At 39.1% G+C, this 17,774-nt stretch overlaps 1 protein-coding gene across 8 annotated transcripts in view; it reads right to left on the bottom strand.

The window, feature by feature from the left end:
- Nucleotides 1-17,774, bottom strand: part of TJP1 (tight junction protein 1) — a 281,955-nt gene that overhangs the window by 96,377 nt on the left and 167,804 nt on the right. Inside the window, exon 1 of one of the 8 annotated variants that reach the window (XM_074234251.1) lies at nucleotides 8,458-8,563. The exons of the other annotated variants lie outside the window; for them this stretch is intronic. Within the exon in view, the coding sequence (XP_074090352.1) occupies nucleotides 8,458-8,484 (27 nt within the window). The 5' untranslated portion in view covers nucleotides 8,485-8,563. Of the gene's footprint in view, nucleotides 1-8,457; nucleotides 8,564-17,774 lie in introns of those variants that run through there. 8 annotated transcript variants of the gene reach the window in all.

Raw genomic sequence — 17,774 nt, 5'->3', positions numbered from 1 at the left:
TGGCAATCTTCCATTTGATTCTCAGCATCTAGACCCACTTGCCTGACTAAAGCAAAGATTCAGATTATTTTTTGCCAACTCAGCTAATCAAAGAAAAAAGAAGGGCAAGGGATTACAACATTCTGCCACACAGCATACTGAGAAAGCTGTCACTCCTAATACTGCATGTACAACAAATGACATATTAAAAAAAAAAATACTGATGACAATGCTTATCTCAAACCTTCCTGTCTCCAAAAAAAAGATACTGGTATTGAACTTTGGAGACCAATGTATCATAGGATCAATACAAGAAATTACCCTTTTGATCCAGGGGGCAGTGGAGGGGGAGAATTTAGAAATGTTACATAAAATGTCAGTCTATATAATCAATTCTTTCTCATTTACAAGTATTAGTATCCTCCTGAAACTTAATAATATATATTAAAATTATATTAATGTTAACGATTTATTTTCTCCAGGTAATATGCTCATCTTCAACTTTTACCAACAATTAGGAACTGTTCATTTCTCAGAAACAAAAGATATAATGTATTACTGCACTGATAAAAAAAATGAGGAATAATAAAAAGACTTATATGAATAGATGTAGAATGAAATTATGAGAACTAAGAATGATATACAAAATGAGTAAAACAAAAATCCTGAGAGGGCAGATGGACATTAGAGAACATTACCCACTTTATGATCAACTATGATGGACTTAGCTCCTATCAGCAGTTCAGTGATGAAGGACTATTCTAAAAAGACTTGGGACAGGAAATACCATCCACATCCTGAGAAAAAACTATGGGTTCTGAATGCAAACTTAAGTATATTATTTTCACTTTTTAAAACTTGTTTTAAGTTTTTTTTCTTTTTCTCATGGCTTTTTTTTTCTCCCTTTAGTTCTCATTCTTATTTCACAACATGTTTAATATGGAAATATGTTAACCACAATTGAACATGTATAGCATGCATTTCAAATTACTCGCTGTATGGAAAGGGGGAAGGGAGAAATGTTGAAAAATATGGAATTCAAATTACAAAAAGATCAGTGTTGAAAACTATCTTTGGATGTAACTGAAAAAATAAAATAACATTAAAAATAAGAAAAAAATGAATAAAAAAAAGCGGAATGAATAAAGGAAGTTGAAGCATTTATTTTAAATGCCCATCTTGACCCTTGCAAAAAAGATGAGAAAATATACCTCCCTTCTTTAGTTGTAGATAGGATGATGGGTATAGATTACTGCAAGAGGATGTCAGATGGGCAATGAACCAGTGGATTGATAGTTGGCTTTGCTCAACTTTTTTCTTTATCATAAAGGATGATTCATTGATTCATTGATGATTCATTACCCTTAAGGTTAGAGTACATATGAAAATGACAACAAAAGGAACCAATAAAACCTTGAAATTAAAAAAAAACTGAGGTTGTTTTCCTTTTCTCAAGAAGTTAAGAATTTGGTTAATACACTATTCTTTTTCCCCTCCCCAACTCCTATTCTTATAGTAGCAGATAATAATCCATATACAAGCTGCCTCAAACTTCCAATTCCTTAGCTTTCTTAAATTCCATGACCCAATCTTTCACTCAATCTCATTCACACACATAGGAATGACTACACACTAGATCTTACAGTTATGCACAAGTATTCCATTTCCATAACTAAAAATCCCAACTGGCCCATCTGACCTTAACTTCTTTATCATTACACCTCTCCTAATGCTTCATACCTCTTAAACCTTTCCATCAGACTTCCAACCCTTATTTTGGTTTTCCTTTACGTTCCTATTTCTGATGGAACCACACTCCCCATCCATCCTTCCCATGACCCAAAATCCTAACCTCAAGAGTTTTCCTCAACTCTTCACATGTCATATATCCAACTTCTATCTTCACAACATCTCACCCCCTTCTGTCTACTTACATAACTACCATCTTAATTAAGACCTTTATCACCTCTCACCAAATTACTGCAACAATCTCTAATTGGTCTCTTTACCTTAAATCCCTCCTTTTTTTCAAATTCATCTTCCCTACTTTTGCCCAGGAAATGAGCAAGTCACAATCCTATTGTAACCCCAATGGCACTTCTATGACAAAGTAACAGCTCTATTTTGCTATTAAAGACCTTCACAATTTTGTACTACCCTCTCTCTAGTTTCAATGTATATTACTTTCTCTTCTTCCACTAGTTTAAACAGACTAAGTCTAGTTAAACAGAGTTTGACTTAGGCTATCTCTCCCCATCCCTCCCTCTTCACCCCCTACATCTTCTCCACTATTTTCCCTATACCTGGAATGTATTCCCTTCTTCCCTTTGACTCACAGAATTCTCTTTCAAAATGCTGCTCAAGCACCATTTGAATGAAGCTTTTTCTAATTATTCCCAAACTCTTAAGTGTCCTCTGTCTCTCCTCCAAAAAAACTTGTATTAACTGCTTAGTATATAGTTATAATTATTCTTTTTTAATTTTATACTGCATATACCTATATTAGAACTTGGAGTGTGAATTCCTTGCAACTGTTTCATTGTTTTGTACTCTTATTTCCATGGCCTACCAGTCTCTACATATGGCAGGCACCTAAATAAATAACTGTAGATTGACTAAATAGGAACTCTGAATAGGAGCAAAATAGAACTACTACGGAGGATTTAACAAACAAGATCGAGAAAGTGGGAAAAGTATGTATGGGGGGGCAGCTAGGTGGGGCAATAGATAGAGCACAGGCCCTGAAATCAGGAGAACCTGAGTTCAAATGCGTGCTCAGACACTTAATCATTACTTAGCTGTCTGACCTTGGATAAGAGACTTTACTCCATTACCTTACTGAGAAGGTGGCAATCCACACTAGTGGAGAGAATACCTATATAAATATTATAAGAAATTCCATTAAGTAGCAAAGTTATAGGAATGTAGGCTACTTTTTTAAAAACTTGATTTTTGATGTCAAGTCAATAAGCATTAAGTTCTTACCTTATGAAAGGTACCATACTAAACTAAGAAGAATGTAAAGACAAAATTCTCAAGAAGCTTATCCTATAAATACAGGAACATGAAAACAACTACATACCAACAAGATTTAAAACAGGATAAATCAGAAATAATTTCAGCAGGAAAGCACTAAGATTAAGAAGAGAAGACTAGCAAAAGGTTTCTTGAGAAGGTGAGGCTTTAGTTGAGACTTGAAGAAAGCCAGGGAAATAACAGAGCAGACAAAGAAAATGCCCAGTTTCAGATGAAGTGTCTAGGAGAAACAGTAAGAAGGCCTGTGTCAAGGGAAGAAGAGTATACAAGGGGATGCAGGAGGGAAGTTTAAGAACAGAAAAGCAGGAAGGACTCAGTTTATAAAGGGGAAAGAATGAGAATTTTTTAAATTACAAAAACAAAATAAATGCTAATTTTGATACAGCTAATTAATCACATAGACACAGTATACCATGTGAAATGTAAACTCCTTGAAGTCAAGGAATTTTTTTTTTGCATTCCCAGGGCTAAATGTACCTATAGTAAAGAATCAAAGAAGTAACATAACCAACCATTTTTCCATTTTTCCTATCCATGAGCACAGAAGGACTGACTAAAAAAGACCACAGGAGGGGCCTTGGAGTCAGGAGTACCTGAGTTCAAATCCGGTCTCAGACACTTAATAATTACCTAGCTGTGTGGTCTTGGGCAAGCCACTTAACCCCATTTGCCTTGCAAAAAAAAAAAAACCTTAAAAAAAAAGACCATAGGAGTTATAGTCTGACCTCACTTTTCAGTTGAGGAAAGTAGGGCCATAAAGGAGGTAAAGATTATTTAAATTGTTATATGCTCTCCCTACAAAAGACACTGATAAATGGACCCTTTCATTTTTATTCATCAGTTTATGTATTATATAAATATAATTTGCCAATTTCAAAGTATGTCAACTTTGTCTTGTAGTATACAGTAAGGATAACTACAATACAAGTTTTTAGTTGGTATGATCATAGTTCAACACTTAAGAAATTATAACATTCAAGAAAATAAATGAATTTTAGGGGCGGCTAGGTGGCACAGTGGATAAAGCACTGGCCCTGGAGTCAGGAGTACCTGGGTTCAAATCCGGTCTCAAACACTTATTACCTAGCTGTGTGGCCTTGGGCAAGCCACTTAACCCCATTTGCCTTGCAAACCCCCCCCCAAAGAAAGAAAATGAATTTTTTAAAAATTAATTAACATAAAACACCATTAAAAAATACTAATATTAAATATAAGCTAATGTCAGCATCATTGCTCTTTTAATATTGTAACAGGTAGGTACCTAAGTTTCATAGTTATTTTCATAGAGTTCCTTTAGTTCATTTTTAGGGGAAATTCCCAGTTTCTGCTACCACAAACATACCTTCTCCTGTCATTAAGAATTTATATACTGCAGAACAAGTTAGAAACAAAGCACCTAGGTAACCTTGAAAGAAGCAATTTGAACCCACCATTCTCTACTATAAATAAATTAAGACCTTTGGGTCAAGAAAAGCAGAAGTTCTATTTGGACATCAGTATAACTGGCTTCAGAAATGTTGTAAATGAACATTTAAAAATCACTTTGGGGTAAATTTATTTTCAAATTCTTGAAAGAGACCATTCCAAGATCTAATATGACTAAAGGACATAAAATTTAGGTGACTTTTCATCATGAGTTCTCTTCCTGTGAAGAAGTTTCCAATTTGTCACAGAATTTTTTTAAATTACAGATACTTTACTAGGTACTCTGATTTATCTGTTAAAAATAAAAGTTGCCTTTTAAATATGAATCTTTAATTGATAATCAAAGATTCTAAAACTTCCCAATAATCTTCTCTAGCTACCAACAGTCACCATTTGATGATATATATACATATAAAACTATTCCATTTTTAGAGTCTTGTTAAAAATCTTTGGAAGAAAAGACATTAACTGCATATATGCATATCTAGTATTGAGTCCTGGACATGTTGTCAGACTAAAGTTTCTTTTGATAAAATATAAGACATTAAATTCACACACTGTTTTGCAGATATAAAGTAAATATTGTCATTCATTTTCAGATAAGGAAATTGAGACTTCAAAATAAGAAGTGACCAAGCATGGTCATTGAATAAATGGCAGAGGTAGTCTCCTAATCAAAGTCTGGCACTTTTTCTGATATGCCACAAATACTTAAGGTGTTTAACATTAGCACTTCTCTAAATAGAAAATTAAGAAGCAACTAAAAGTTAGAACCACTGCATTGTTTCCAGGTTCTAAAAAGAAAAAAAGAGTGGAACTACTATAATCTCTTTCCTGCCAACCAAACAGGAAATAGTAGAGTTCTGAGCAAGAGATCAGTTTCAATCTCATTATCTACATAGTAGGGTGGTTATTTTTGTTTGTTTAGAGAATTGTTGTATTCACTGATGAGTTGTATATAGTTTAAAAAAAATCTAGACTTTCTTAAGACTTTAAAAGCAACCTAAAAAGAATCTGTTAGGCCTGAAAGATTCTAAAATGAACATTTAGAAAACTAAGAAACAAAAGCTCTTTCAACCCATGTTAATGAGTCCTGTACCACTGCAGATCTCAGAAAATTCAGTCCAAGATGGAAAACAATTACTGAAAGTAGTATAACAACTTACAATTGAAAATTTTAATTTTAACCCTCTAGGTGTCTTAGTAGAACACAAGAAGAGTGGAAGAACTTTGATGGAAAATTGTTTTTAGAAATATGTTGAATTTTTAAAATTTGAATTTTAAGCATAGTGATGGGTTTATAGTATACCCTCAATTACCTGACAGAATGAAATTCTTAACACTGTGATTATATTTACTCACAAGCAAAGTCAGACCTAAAAGAGTAATAGTCAATCATCTCTTTATCAGTATCTTATGATTTACTAGTCTACACATCATAATTCTGTGGCTGTGGTTGAAATACAGGTGGACTTCATTTGATAAGCTAGACATATATACATATGAGTGTATGTGTATATGCATGCATATATGTGTATATACATACATATATGCATACACACACACACACACACATATATGTATCAAATACCAAGCAAATCAATTCATTTTTTCAAAAATCTGCACCATATTTTCATTCCTGACAGGGATAAAGGTCTCTTAGTACATATGGAAAACTGTACTTAAAAATACACAGTAAAATTGTATAAGCACATTCAATGCCCAATTTCTAAATTAAATTCCACTGCTCCCTCTTAGGGCAAAGGAGTTCAAAAACCTAGATGCCACTTTAAGTTCAAGTTTCAAATAGATTCCCTCTGCAGTCTGGTAATTCAAAAAGTTTTAAACAAGCCACTAAAAGAATTTTCCAAGTGTATCCTTTATCTTCAATTCTCTTTGATAAAGAACAGTATCACTTTAAAATTTTACTCATTCTGAATAGAGTGGCCCCATGGTCAAAATTAAGTTTTCATTGGCAGATAGATAAAAGGAACAAACAGAAAATAGAGCAATCTCCCTTACCAAAATAGCCCAGACACTGAAACATTTTTAACAGATTATAGAGGAGTCAAGGATCCTTTTAAAAAGTGTATGTAAAATCTCTAATGACGAAGGCTTGGTATGCTTTATTATAAAACTTAAAACAAAATCTTTTCAATAATAATAACCTTACATTTAAAGGGCTATATATAAGGTTTGTAAAGTACTTTACATGTTGTAATCTCATTTTAAGTACACAAAGAACTTCTCAGATCGGTGTTAAGAAAACCTCAGTAAAAGCTTTCTTATACTGAAATATAGATACACTTTTTTTAATTAAAAAAAGAAACACCAAAAGAATTGTGAACAGAGTTATTTTTAAGATTAGAAAGCTAAAGTCAAAATCAATTATTGCAAAAAAGGGGAGTTTCAAGTTACACCTGATCAAGTTATAATACCCAACAAGAATATCGGCAGTAAAAGCATAATCAACCCTACTTTTCAATATACCATATCCATAAAAAAGACCAAATATGTGAGAAAAAAATTTTTCATTCTCTTCTCCCGGAGAAAATGTTTCCTCCTACTTCCTCCTTCAGTATTTTTATACTGAAAAATGTTTTCTTCAAATATTATTTCCCCTCCCTGCTGCTCTCACTATCCATACTGCAGAAGTAATACTGTGTAAAGGACACTATTTCCCTCCCCCTCTTCTGTGGATGGGAAATACCCTGTGATAGGAACTGTTGAGTGAAAATTCTGCAGGTTTATTTCAGTGAAATGCTATTTCACTGTTACAGACACAAAAGGGGGGGGGGGAGGAGATTAAATTCCCAGAGTCATTCCAATGTTTCTTTAAAAGTCAATCCATTCAAACTTTTTAAAAACCAAAAGTATTAACCACCCAATGCAACTTTTCAAAACTGGATCCAGAGTTAAAGCCTCCAAAAAAAAGCCTTTTTTCCATAGTATGTTTGAACATGTGACTTCTTTCAATAAAGTAAAACTGCTTTGGTTACCTCAAAGCTTTGAATCCATTCAGAAAGGAGAAATGTTTAGTATTGCACACAGAAACACAGTGAATTAACTTATTAAACTCATTAGATTTTCAGGAAAACAAAGTCAAAGCATATGGAAAGAGAAAGGGAAGCCCTTGTTTGCCGGTGGTCCTCAATGATTGTCCTTGAACAGCCCATACACAGCTCGTCTTGTGTCATTCACATAAACCTGTGTTTTAAATTAGACGTTCGGCTAAGTTTTAAAAAAGAAAACTCAGAGATTGAGCTTTAAAAAGAAAAAAATCTTAAAAAGGGGGTCGGGAAAACTTTTCGAAAGCCGCCGCGGCGTGGCCTGTGGGCAGGCCAGGAAGGGCTCAGCCCGCGGCGGGGAGCCGGCCGAGGCGGGGAGCCGCCGAGGCCGGGCCCGAAGGCGGCACCGCCGCTGACATCAGACCGAAACCAGCCGGTTTCACCGCGGCGCGGCGCGGGGGATCCTCCCCGCCCCTCCCGCGCCCCCGGGAGCGCCCCCCGCGGCTCTCCAGCAGGGGGGCGTCGGCGGGCCCCGCGGGGAGGGGGGGAGGATGCACCTGCCTCGAGCGGCCTCCGCGGCCCCGCCCGGGGCACCCCCTCCCTCCTGTCACCTTCGCCCACTCCCCGGGCCGGTATCTCTCCTCCGCGGCCGGGCGCCCCGCCTGGGCCGGAGGACGCATCCCGGGGTGGGTCGCGGCTCCCCGGCCCGGGCCCCTCCCCGTCTCGGGGCTAAAGTCGGGCCGCTCCCGGGGCGGGGCCGCGGCTCACCGCCCCGCTCACCTGGCCCCGAGCGGGGGCCGCGCGGCGACGGCGCCGCCTCCCGAGGAGCCGCCGGACTCCACAGGTGGGAGGTCTCGGGGCGAGGCTGGGCCAGGCCCCGCGCCCCCCGGCCCGGCCGGCCCCGCGGCCAGGAGGGCAGAGGGGCGGCAGCCTCCCCCGCCCCCCGCGGGCCCAGCTCCGGCCTCGGCCCCGGCCTCGCCGCCCGCCCGCGCCCGCCCCGAGCTCCTACCTTGGCGGCCGCGGCTCTGGCGGACATTTTGTGCGTCTCTCCCGCCGCGCGCGGCTCCTCGCCCCGAGGCTCCTCGCCCCGAGCCCGCCGCTCCGGCCCCGCCGCCTCCCGCTCCTCTCACGCCGCGGCCCAAATAAACATCGCCCGGGCGCGGGCGGGCGGGCGGCGGAGCGGGCCGGGGGGCGGGGGCCGGCGCCGCAGGCCCGGCCCAGGGGGAGGGGATTCAACTTGGACAAAAGTCCCGGAGTCGCTCGGCGTCGGCCGCTGGGCCGGGCCGGGGGAGCCGAGGGCCGGGGCGGGCTCCCTGCTCTGCCCCAGCTACCACTCGTCCCGCCCGGCACCCGGCGCCATGCCAGCCGGGGCCAGGCCGGCCTCGCCACTCACGCCCCGTCCAGGCGAGGCCGCGGCTCCGCCGAGCGGAGGACTCGGACCCGGCCGCCCGGCCCCGGGGCGCGCCGCCTCCTCCGGCTCCGCTTAAAGTCTCCCCGGGAAGGGGGCCGGGGCCGGGGCGCCACGAGCAGCCGCAGCCGAGGAAGCCCGGCCGGCCAGCGGCTCACATCTGCCCTGGCTCACTGAGCATGCCCAGCCCTCGGGCCCCAGCCACGGAGGCGGTTCTGGGGGCGGGGAGAGCGAGGAAGGCGAGTCGCGGGCGGCCCGGGGTTCTAGGCACGCCCGGAACCCCCCAGGAATGTGACTGCAATCCGAGGGAGCAGCAGAGTCGGGCCCGTCCGTCCGGTGGGCCCAGAACCTCAGAACTTGGGCCTGCTGCCCGGCTGTTAGCTGTGCCATTGTTCTTGTCTTAAGCAGAAAAGTAAATAGCCCAAGCGGCCCCCACCCTATTCCCATTCACTTCCAAAAGAGGGAGAGGGTGTCTGGACGGTCCAGGTAGGGGATGGGTTCCCCCAGGTTCCTTCCCTGATAACCAAAAAGTTTTCATGGGTTTGTCCTTCCCGGGAGCGCAGGACCACGTGGGATAAATGCTCTGCTTTATCCATCGGCCTACCTAGATCTTCAGAAAGGCAGCTCCTTCTACTTTAGAACAAATCTGATTGTTAGGAAGTTTTCCCAGATAATAAGGATGAGACCCCCTTTGCAGCTTCTGTCCCTAGCAACTAGTTTTGCCATAAGGGCAATAAATCTTAGTCAAGTCAATCCAGCTTCTTTGTTTCCTCAACTGAATAAAAAGAGGGGGTTGGACTAAATGACCTCTGATGTCCCTTCTAGCTCCAAAATTGTGATCTCATAGTCCAGGACCAATAAAGAGTAGAATTCCATTGAAGGATCCCACAGATTTCCCAGATAGAAGAAGGGCTGTATGATTCATACTAGTGATAGTATAATTCATAATGATGACTGTAAAGGAAATTAATTTGTTGGGGGAAGGAGTAGGAAACAAGATGGTAAAATAAGTTTTGTTTACAGTGCTATCGAAATGACAGGACTATAGAAAAATAACACAGAATTCATGAATGGTTTCCAGTATTCAGTCTGTTGCCAAAGCCTGTCAGTTCCATCTTTAAGCCCACCCCAAGGCCACCTTCTCTCCTCTGCCATGCCACCACTCTGAGGCCCTCCTCACCGGACTCCTTGACTACTGATGTGGACTGCTTGTGAGTCTGCCTGCCTCAAGACTCTCCCCACTCCAATCCATCCTCCACTCAGTCACCAAAGAGATTTTCCTAAAGGATAGGTATGACCTTGCCAGCATCCAGGATCAAATAAAAGAGCCCTTAGCAATCTATCCTCTCTTTCCTCCCCCAGCACATACTCTTCAATCCAGGGACCCTGCCTTCTGCTGTTCCAGGAACAAAACACTTTCAGCTTCCCATTTTCTCTGGCTGTCTCCCATACTGGGAATTCTCTCCCTTTCTATAGGAAACTTCTAGTGCTTTTGATTCTTATTTATTTACTTATCTTTCCCTATTAGATTGTAAGTTCCCAGAGGGCAAGTATTTTGTCCCTTTTTCTATTTGCCCAGCATTTAGCATTGTACCTGGCACATCACAGACCTTTAATAAATGTTTATTAACTGATTTATTGAGGGCCTACTGTATATAAGGAACTATTCTTTGAGGTGGTCAATGAAGATGAGTTCCCTTCCCTGACAAAGTTTACAGTCTGGGGAAATAGGATCATGAATAAGGCAATATCAAAATAAAGAGTTATGTCAAGGACTATGGGGTTTAGAATAACAGAAGGTAAAATAACATTCAATTGGAGGAATTGGAGGATGCTTCATGGAAGAGGTAGCTTACTTAAACTAAATCTTCAAGAGATGTGGGGGAGTGAAGAATTCTAAAAAAAAAAAAACAAGAACCAAGTAAACTGAAAGGGTGGGAAGAAACAGGTTCCTAAATAATGAATTATCTTTTAGCTGCTTTCTTTAGGGAATAGTGAAAGGCAAGACTGGAAAAATACTGGGGAGCCTTGAATGCCAGGTTGAGAAGTTTGAATTTCAGCCTGAAGTCCAAAAGGAGCCATTGAAATTTTTTTGAGTAAAGAATTAGCAAGAATTGTGCAATAGGGATAGTAATCCCTTAGCTATGTAGAATGTAGAAGAGGGAGAAGAAACTAGAGGTGACCTGTTAAGAGACTACTCTGCAATACAGGAAAAAGTTCAATAAGCATTTATTCAGCACTAAGTACTAGTCATCATACTTGGTGCCAGGGATACAAGGGAAAGAATAACAAACATTTACTATCCTCAAGAAATTTACCTTGTACTCATAGTGAGTGCTTGAACTAAGGGGTTGGGGCAATGGTACAACAGACCAGGGAGGTGTAAACCATATGACTTGGAAACTAATTGGAAATTAAAGAATGAACTCTCTAAAATGCTAGGCATTCTGGAGGTTCTAAGGTCCCAAAGACTAGTGGTTTTCATCCTCAAAGGTGGCAAAAAGCATGACAATTGTGGTACCTCAGAATTACAGAGCATCTGTAAGGAAATTGAAAGAGTAATTTCCATGGAAAACAGCATATAATGTACACTGTCATAGATTATGCTTTACTTCCCTTCCAGCCAACCACCCAGGACATCTTAATCTAGGCTCCCCTCCAGGATCAATACATCAGGACTAGATAGGAAAGGGGGAAAAAATTCCCTCTGGTCCAGAGGAAATTTATCCACTTATCTTTGGAATTCCAACCCTAAGGTCATGCTGACTAGTAAGTGTATTATATAGCACAAAAGCTACTTGCCTGCTCTTTTTTGACTTCCCCAACTATTAAATCTCTTTGTACTTCATATCCTCTCCAGTCTCTGACTGGAATTCTTACAATCCAGTCACCTCTAGCTTTGGATACAGTAATCACATCAAATATCATATTAACATCATTCCTAGAAAGGGAGGTGAATTGACTGGTCAGCTCATCATCCCACTAATTCTGACACTCCCATCCCTGACCACCCCTCCCTAAGAGGTTTTAATCTTTTCTTTACCTTTTCCTTTACCTCCCTCAGAGCTCCAAACCAGTATTTTATAATGCCCAACAAGTGTCCCAGGAGATAGTACTGAACTTGTCAGGAAGACCTGCAGTTAGGTAGTGAAGTGAAAAGAGTACCAGCCCTGGAGTCAGGAGGACTTGAGTTCAAATGTGACCTCAGACACTAATTAGCTGTGTGACCTTGGGCAAATCACTTAACCCCATTGCCTTGCAAAAAACCCCCCAAAAAATCATCTTTAGAGGCCTCTGTTTCCTCATCTGTAAGATGGGAGAAATAATAGCACAAGCCTCCCAGAGTTATGAGGATATAAGAAATAATAATAATAAACACTGTGCAAGCCTTAAATGCTAGTGTTTTTATTTGTATTTCCAAATCCTTAACCCAGAACCTGCACATCAAAATCTATTTTATCTTTTCATTTATTTGTTCATTCACCTACAAGCCCTATCCCAACATTCAGTTAGAACTAGAGTATGAAAAGTATCATTCACAGGTCTATACATATATCAACATCGTAAGACTGAAAACCACACCTTGTATCTTCAGGTTTTTAATGTTTTTGTTGAAATGAATCTAAATATTAGTTACAATGAAATATCCTATCTAAGCTCCAAGTTCCCTGTTCCACACATATTTGAAAGTTTTCTATCTCCTATTCCCTAATAAAATTTAATATAATTAAGGTGAAATAGCAAGTGAAATGAAGCCCTGTTCTTCCTGATATTCCTCCACTTCCCACAGACTACAGAGACTTAATATGTTACTAAAAGTATCTACCCAAGTCCTATCTGTGTTAATTTCTTACTGAACATTATTATTAGTACTAGAACCAGTACTATTAGTACTAGTACCAGAACCCTGGGAACAGGGATGCAAATTCCCTCCTTTCACAATATAGCTGTCCAAAAAGACTGTGCATCTTGAGAAGATTCAGTAAAGCATATATTTCATCAATAACATGATAGCAGTTCACTTTTATATTATTTTATATGATTTCATTTGATGCCCACATCTATTCTAGACTGTAGAATAGATGTAGTACAACTTCTCTATTATCTCTATTACAGATGAGGAAACTGAGGTTAAGTGACTAATAGAAGGACACATCTTGTGGAGTATGGGGTGGGGCAGAATGGAAGGGAATAGGCATTTTTGTAGCCCCAACTATGCCAGAGGGGCAGCTAGATGTCACAGATGCCCTGGTGTCTACAAGACTCACATTTACTAACTGTAGGACCCTAGACAAGTCATTTTACCCTGTTTGCCTCAGTTTCCTCATCTATAAAATGAGCTGAAGAAGGAAATGGTAAACCACTGCAGTATCTCTGCCAAGAAAAGCTTCAGTGGGATCAAAAGAGTGGGATATGACTGAAAGGACTGAACAACAACTTACACCAGGTAACAACCTTACTTTACAGGAGAGGAAACAAAGGTTATTATCAAAGACTTTGTTATCGGGTTTCTTGTCTCATCTTCAGTGTTCTTTCTTCCACACCACACTGTATCACCCATGGTAAAATGATGAATGAAAGGCTAGTTTCTATTTCCAACTCTTAATTCAAACAGTTCAGGAAAAGTTCTAGGAGTACCTACTTCTCCCTGGTCTATTCATTTTTCCTTTAATTTGTCATTACTGTACTTTCATCAGGTCTCTGTAGCCTTTCTATCAGTGTCAGGTGTCAGATCTACTTTAATCTGTGCTATTTCAATCAGTTCCTATCTTTTGAGGACTTTTACCTTGAGTAAAAACATAAGATCTCTTTTGGACAGGTACCACATCTGATAGACTTACACTAGTATCTTCTACCTACAGACCTCCACTAACTATATCCTAGTTCTCAAGTTCAAAATCTTTCATTTACTCCTTATTACCTATGAAATAAAGTTCAAACTTCTTGGCGTGGAACTCCAAAATCAAGCACTTCCCAAACTTTCCAGTCATCTCACAGTGTACTCTTTTCCCCAGACTCTACATTTTATTTAACCAGTACTACTTTCCTGGGCATGTATGATACCTAGGAATTTAAATAATCTCACAATGGAAAGGGGTCTCAGAGATCACCTCTGATCCTGAGCAGAATCCCTTAAACAACAAATCCTCATCCTATCTGGCACCCAACAGATGCTTAACAATGTTCATTGATAGACTGCTTGAGAAAAGCCTCCAATGGTCAATGTCCCCCATCTCCACCTGATACTCCTAGAGAAAAAAAATCTTTCCCTTCTGGATCCTCATGGAATAATGTTTACAATGTCCTTATGCATGCGTTATGTTCCTGTTTTTATTATGATTATTGGTATATGTGTGGTATCCAGTATTACTTTGTAACCTCCCAAGAGTAAGGGAGCCTTGTCTTATTTTTTGTTTTCAAATTTTGTCATCCATCACTGCCCATTGGGAAAAATTAGTTATTTCATTTTATTTTTCTACTACTTATTATTCTACTACTTATTTTTCTACTACTTATTATAACTTTTGTTCATGCTCTGTTGAAATCTATAGTCCTAATGCTGTTTTTGTTCTGTCATTTCAGTTGACTCCAACTCTTCATGACTCCAGTTTTCTTGGCAAAGATACTGGAATGACTTGCTATCCTTCAGTAGTTCATTTTACATATAAGGAAAGCAAACAGGGTTAAGTGACATGCCCAGGGTCACACAGCTAGTAAATGTGTGAGGCTTAGATTTGAACTCAGGAAGATGACAACAGTTCTATCTTTCTCATCACAATTAGTTTCAGCTTAAAAGGCTTTCATCAGGGGCAGCTAGGTGGTGAAGTGGATAGAGCACCAGCCCTGGAGTCAGGAGTACCTAAGTTCAAATCTGACCTCAGACACTTAATAATTGCCTAGCTGTGTGACCTTGGGCAAGTCACTTAACCCCACTGCCTTAAATAATTTCTTTAAAAAAGGCTTCTTCATGACACCCTAGCAAAATACACTGTTTAATGAGGGAAGTATGGAAGGAGGTGATGAGAAGGGAGGATGAAGAATACTATGATAAGTATAGACACAAATGACTGGGATACAAGGATAGAATGTGATGAAGAAAAATGAAAAATCCAATTAGTACTATAAAAAAAATTGAGATAGATAAAACTTTCCATTACTTCAAATTTTCCCATTTAGCTGTTTCAGTATAATGTAACAAGTTTAAAGAGAAAAGTAAAATTAGAGTTGAAAAGGTTTTAATTTATAAGATTAGTTTTTGAGTAAAGTTGAACTCCAGGAAAGACAGCCTTACCCCTGGGCTGAGTTTTATCCCTACACCCTTTCTTCCCCACCCTCCATTTATTTTCATTTGAAAACCTTTTGGAACTGAGAAAGTAGGGGGATCTCCAGGCCCCAAAAGCTTTGCCATACATTAGTAGAGTAACCTCTACCTACTTAGATAGAGGCTGGGTGAAGTTGAATTCCTGGAAATCAAATGGGGAGCTATATAGATTTCTAGTCCTAAGTAAGATGTCAGTTGTTTTTAATTAAAACTCAAGGAAAAAAAATCAAGAAATAGGGTTCATAAACTGGGATTGAACCTAAGGGTGCCACTTAGCTAAAATAGTCAGTGCTATATATTCCAGAGAACTTGGCACCTAGAGAAAATATTCTCTTTGGGAACTGTGGTCCTTGCCTGGTTAAGGTTATGTAAGAAATGGGCATATGGTTCAGAAATAAAAATCTGAAGTTTGTTTTGACATAGTCTGATGATTAGATATGTTCAAGGCTTTTGTTTTCTAAAACAAGTTATAGAAAGTCTCAGGATTTTCAACTAAGAAGAGTATGATCATGACTGAGTCCTTTCTTCCTATGAGGAAGAAGAAATCTAGCAGCACTCCTATCTAGATCCTTGTCCACCAATCATTTAACAAGCAATGGGAAGTGAACCAGATCCTGCATGAAACTAGTAAGGAGCAAAGCTGTGTAAATTACCTCCTCTGGTGATTATTCATCCCTCAGGGACTATCTACCATGGAAGACCACCCGGAAGTAGTTCTACCAGATGTCAACATCCCTGTGCTGTGGTGAGAATGAATTACTTTAAACACATATGTTCCATATCTGTATGGCCCTTCATATGGAATCAGATATGTTGTCTCCTATGGGAGGGATCGTGGAGTTCCTTGAGAGCAGGGATTGTCTTTTCCTCTTTCTTGGTATTCCTAGTACTTAGTAAAAACCATTGTAGATAGTTTATTAATAAGTATTTATTGATTAAATGACATGTTGATCATGTTTTATCCCTTCAACAATATTAATAAATATAATTATAAATGTTTTAATGATTTTATCCTATTGTTGTTGATATAATTTTTAAATACTTATTGCCATTATGAAGATTTATTTTATTCTGTGATATGTTCCTAAGAAATGAAAAACACAAAACTCATTATGACAATTTCAGAGAACTTCTATGGTCAGAAACTATGAGTTTATGTAAAGGGCACAAAATGTGTGGCATCTTTCATTCTTATGCATATTGATGAAAAGAAATTAAGGTTTGAACAAATATATACTGGGACTGAAAAAACAAACTTATTTCTGATCATCTAATGCAAACTGAATAGGAAATTGGTAAACCACAACACTTAGAAATACAACTTCCTTTGGGTTTTTTTTTTGCAGTCTGTGGTTTAGAATGGAAAAATGTAGTATGTGTGAAATCTTTGTAAATCTCAGAAAGAAGTTTATGAGAACAACCCTGATTACTTGTGTGTATATAAACACATAGTTATTTTTATATATATTTATATAAGCTTTTAAACAGTATTATTTTATCCTTGATATGATTTTGCTACCATTGGGATACAAATTTGCTCATATTAAAGTTCAATAAAACAGGAAGCATAATACAGTCAAATATAAAACATATCTGAATCTGATACAGAAGTATATATTATTGTAAATTGGAACTAAAATAACTTTCTATCAAATGCTACCACCGCAATAACAACAAAAAGCCATGAAGAGGCAGAGGATGCAAGGAGGGAGATCCACCTATCTTCTTTGCTATATGTTTTAGTTCTACAAGTTGTTAATTTGTTTTTATTTTTATAAAAAAATCATAGCAGTACCCAAATAATTTGTACACTTAAAGAGTCTACTTCACCAGGGTTAAAATAGCCAAAGTCCTGCATAGGTGGTTGCAGGGAGGATTTAACTTGGATTAAGCAGGAACAGTTCTACATGTGACTACTTTCCTTAAATAACAGAATAGAGAAATAATCAGTCAGGTGGATTTAGTCAGGGAAGACTGGAAATATTTTGAGATAGATTTCAAAGAAAGAAGTAGGCATGGATTAAAGGGAGAGTTGAGGTGGAATAGGTAAGTAAATTGGGTGAGGGTCTCTATTGATAAAAGACTGGAAAAGTATATGGGAAGGAGGAAATGTAGGCTTGAATGTTGGCACAAGCATTTTAATTTGATAACATAAGCAATAGGGTTTCCTAGAGTAAGAAAACCGTGATAAAAATAATGTTTGAAAAAGATTATTTTACCAACTACTTTTAGGATAGATTGAATTAAAGTGAAATTTCATCAATGGACACCAATTAGGAGACTGGAAGTAAATTAGTTAGAAGATGATGAGAAAGCATAGAATAGATCTGTAGAAATGTAAAAAAGGTGACAATGGAAACCATTCTGACTCTGGTAAGCATTCTTCAATACTTCAATGTTTTTAAAAACTTTATAATTTCATTGGTGCGGATGCTCCTTCCCTTGATATATATCGAAAACTCTTCATATATGATAACAAGCCTTCAATGGATTACTATAAACAGGACAAAAATCCTTCTGATGACCAGGCTATGGTGGAACAGCCTCCATATGTCCCGAAACAACAAATATATAGAGTCACTAAATAATGAGATAC

This window comes from Macrotis lagotis, chromosome 4 (genome assembly GCF_037893015.1).
Source record: "Macrotis lagotis isolate mMagLag1 chromosome 4, bilby.v1.9.chrom.fasta, whole genome shotgun sequence".
In the NCBI taxonomy this organism is placed as follows: Eukaryota; Metazoa; Chordata; class Mammalia; order Peramelemorphia; family Peramelidae; genus Macrotis; species Macrotis lagotis.
Note: the sequence above shows the minus strand (reverse complement) of the source record. Positions and strands in the feature narration are given on the sequence as shown.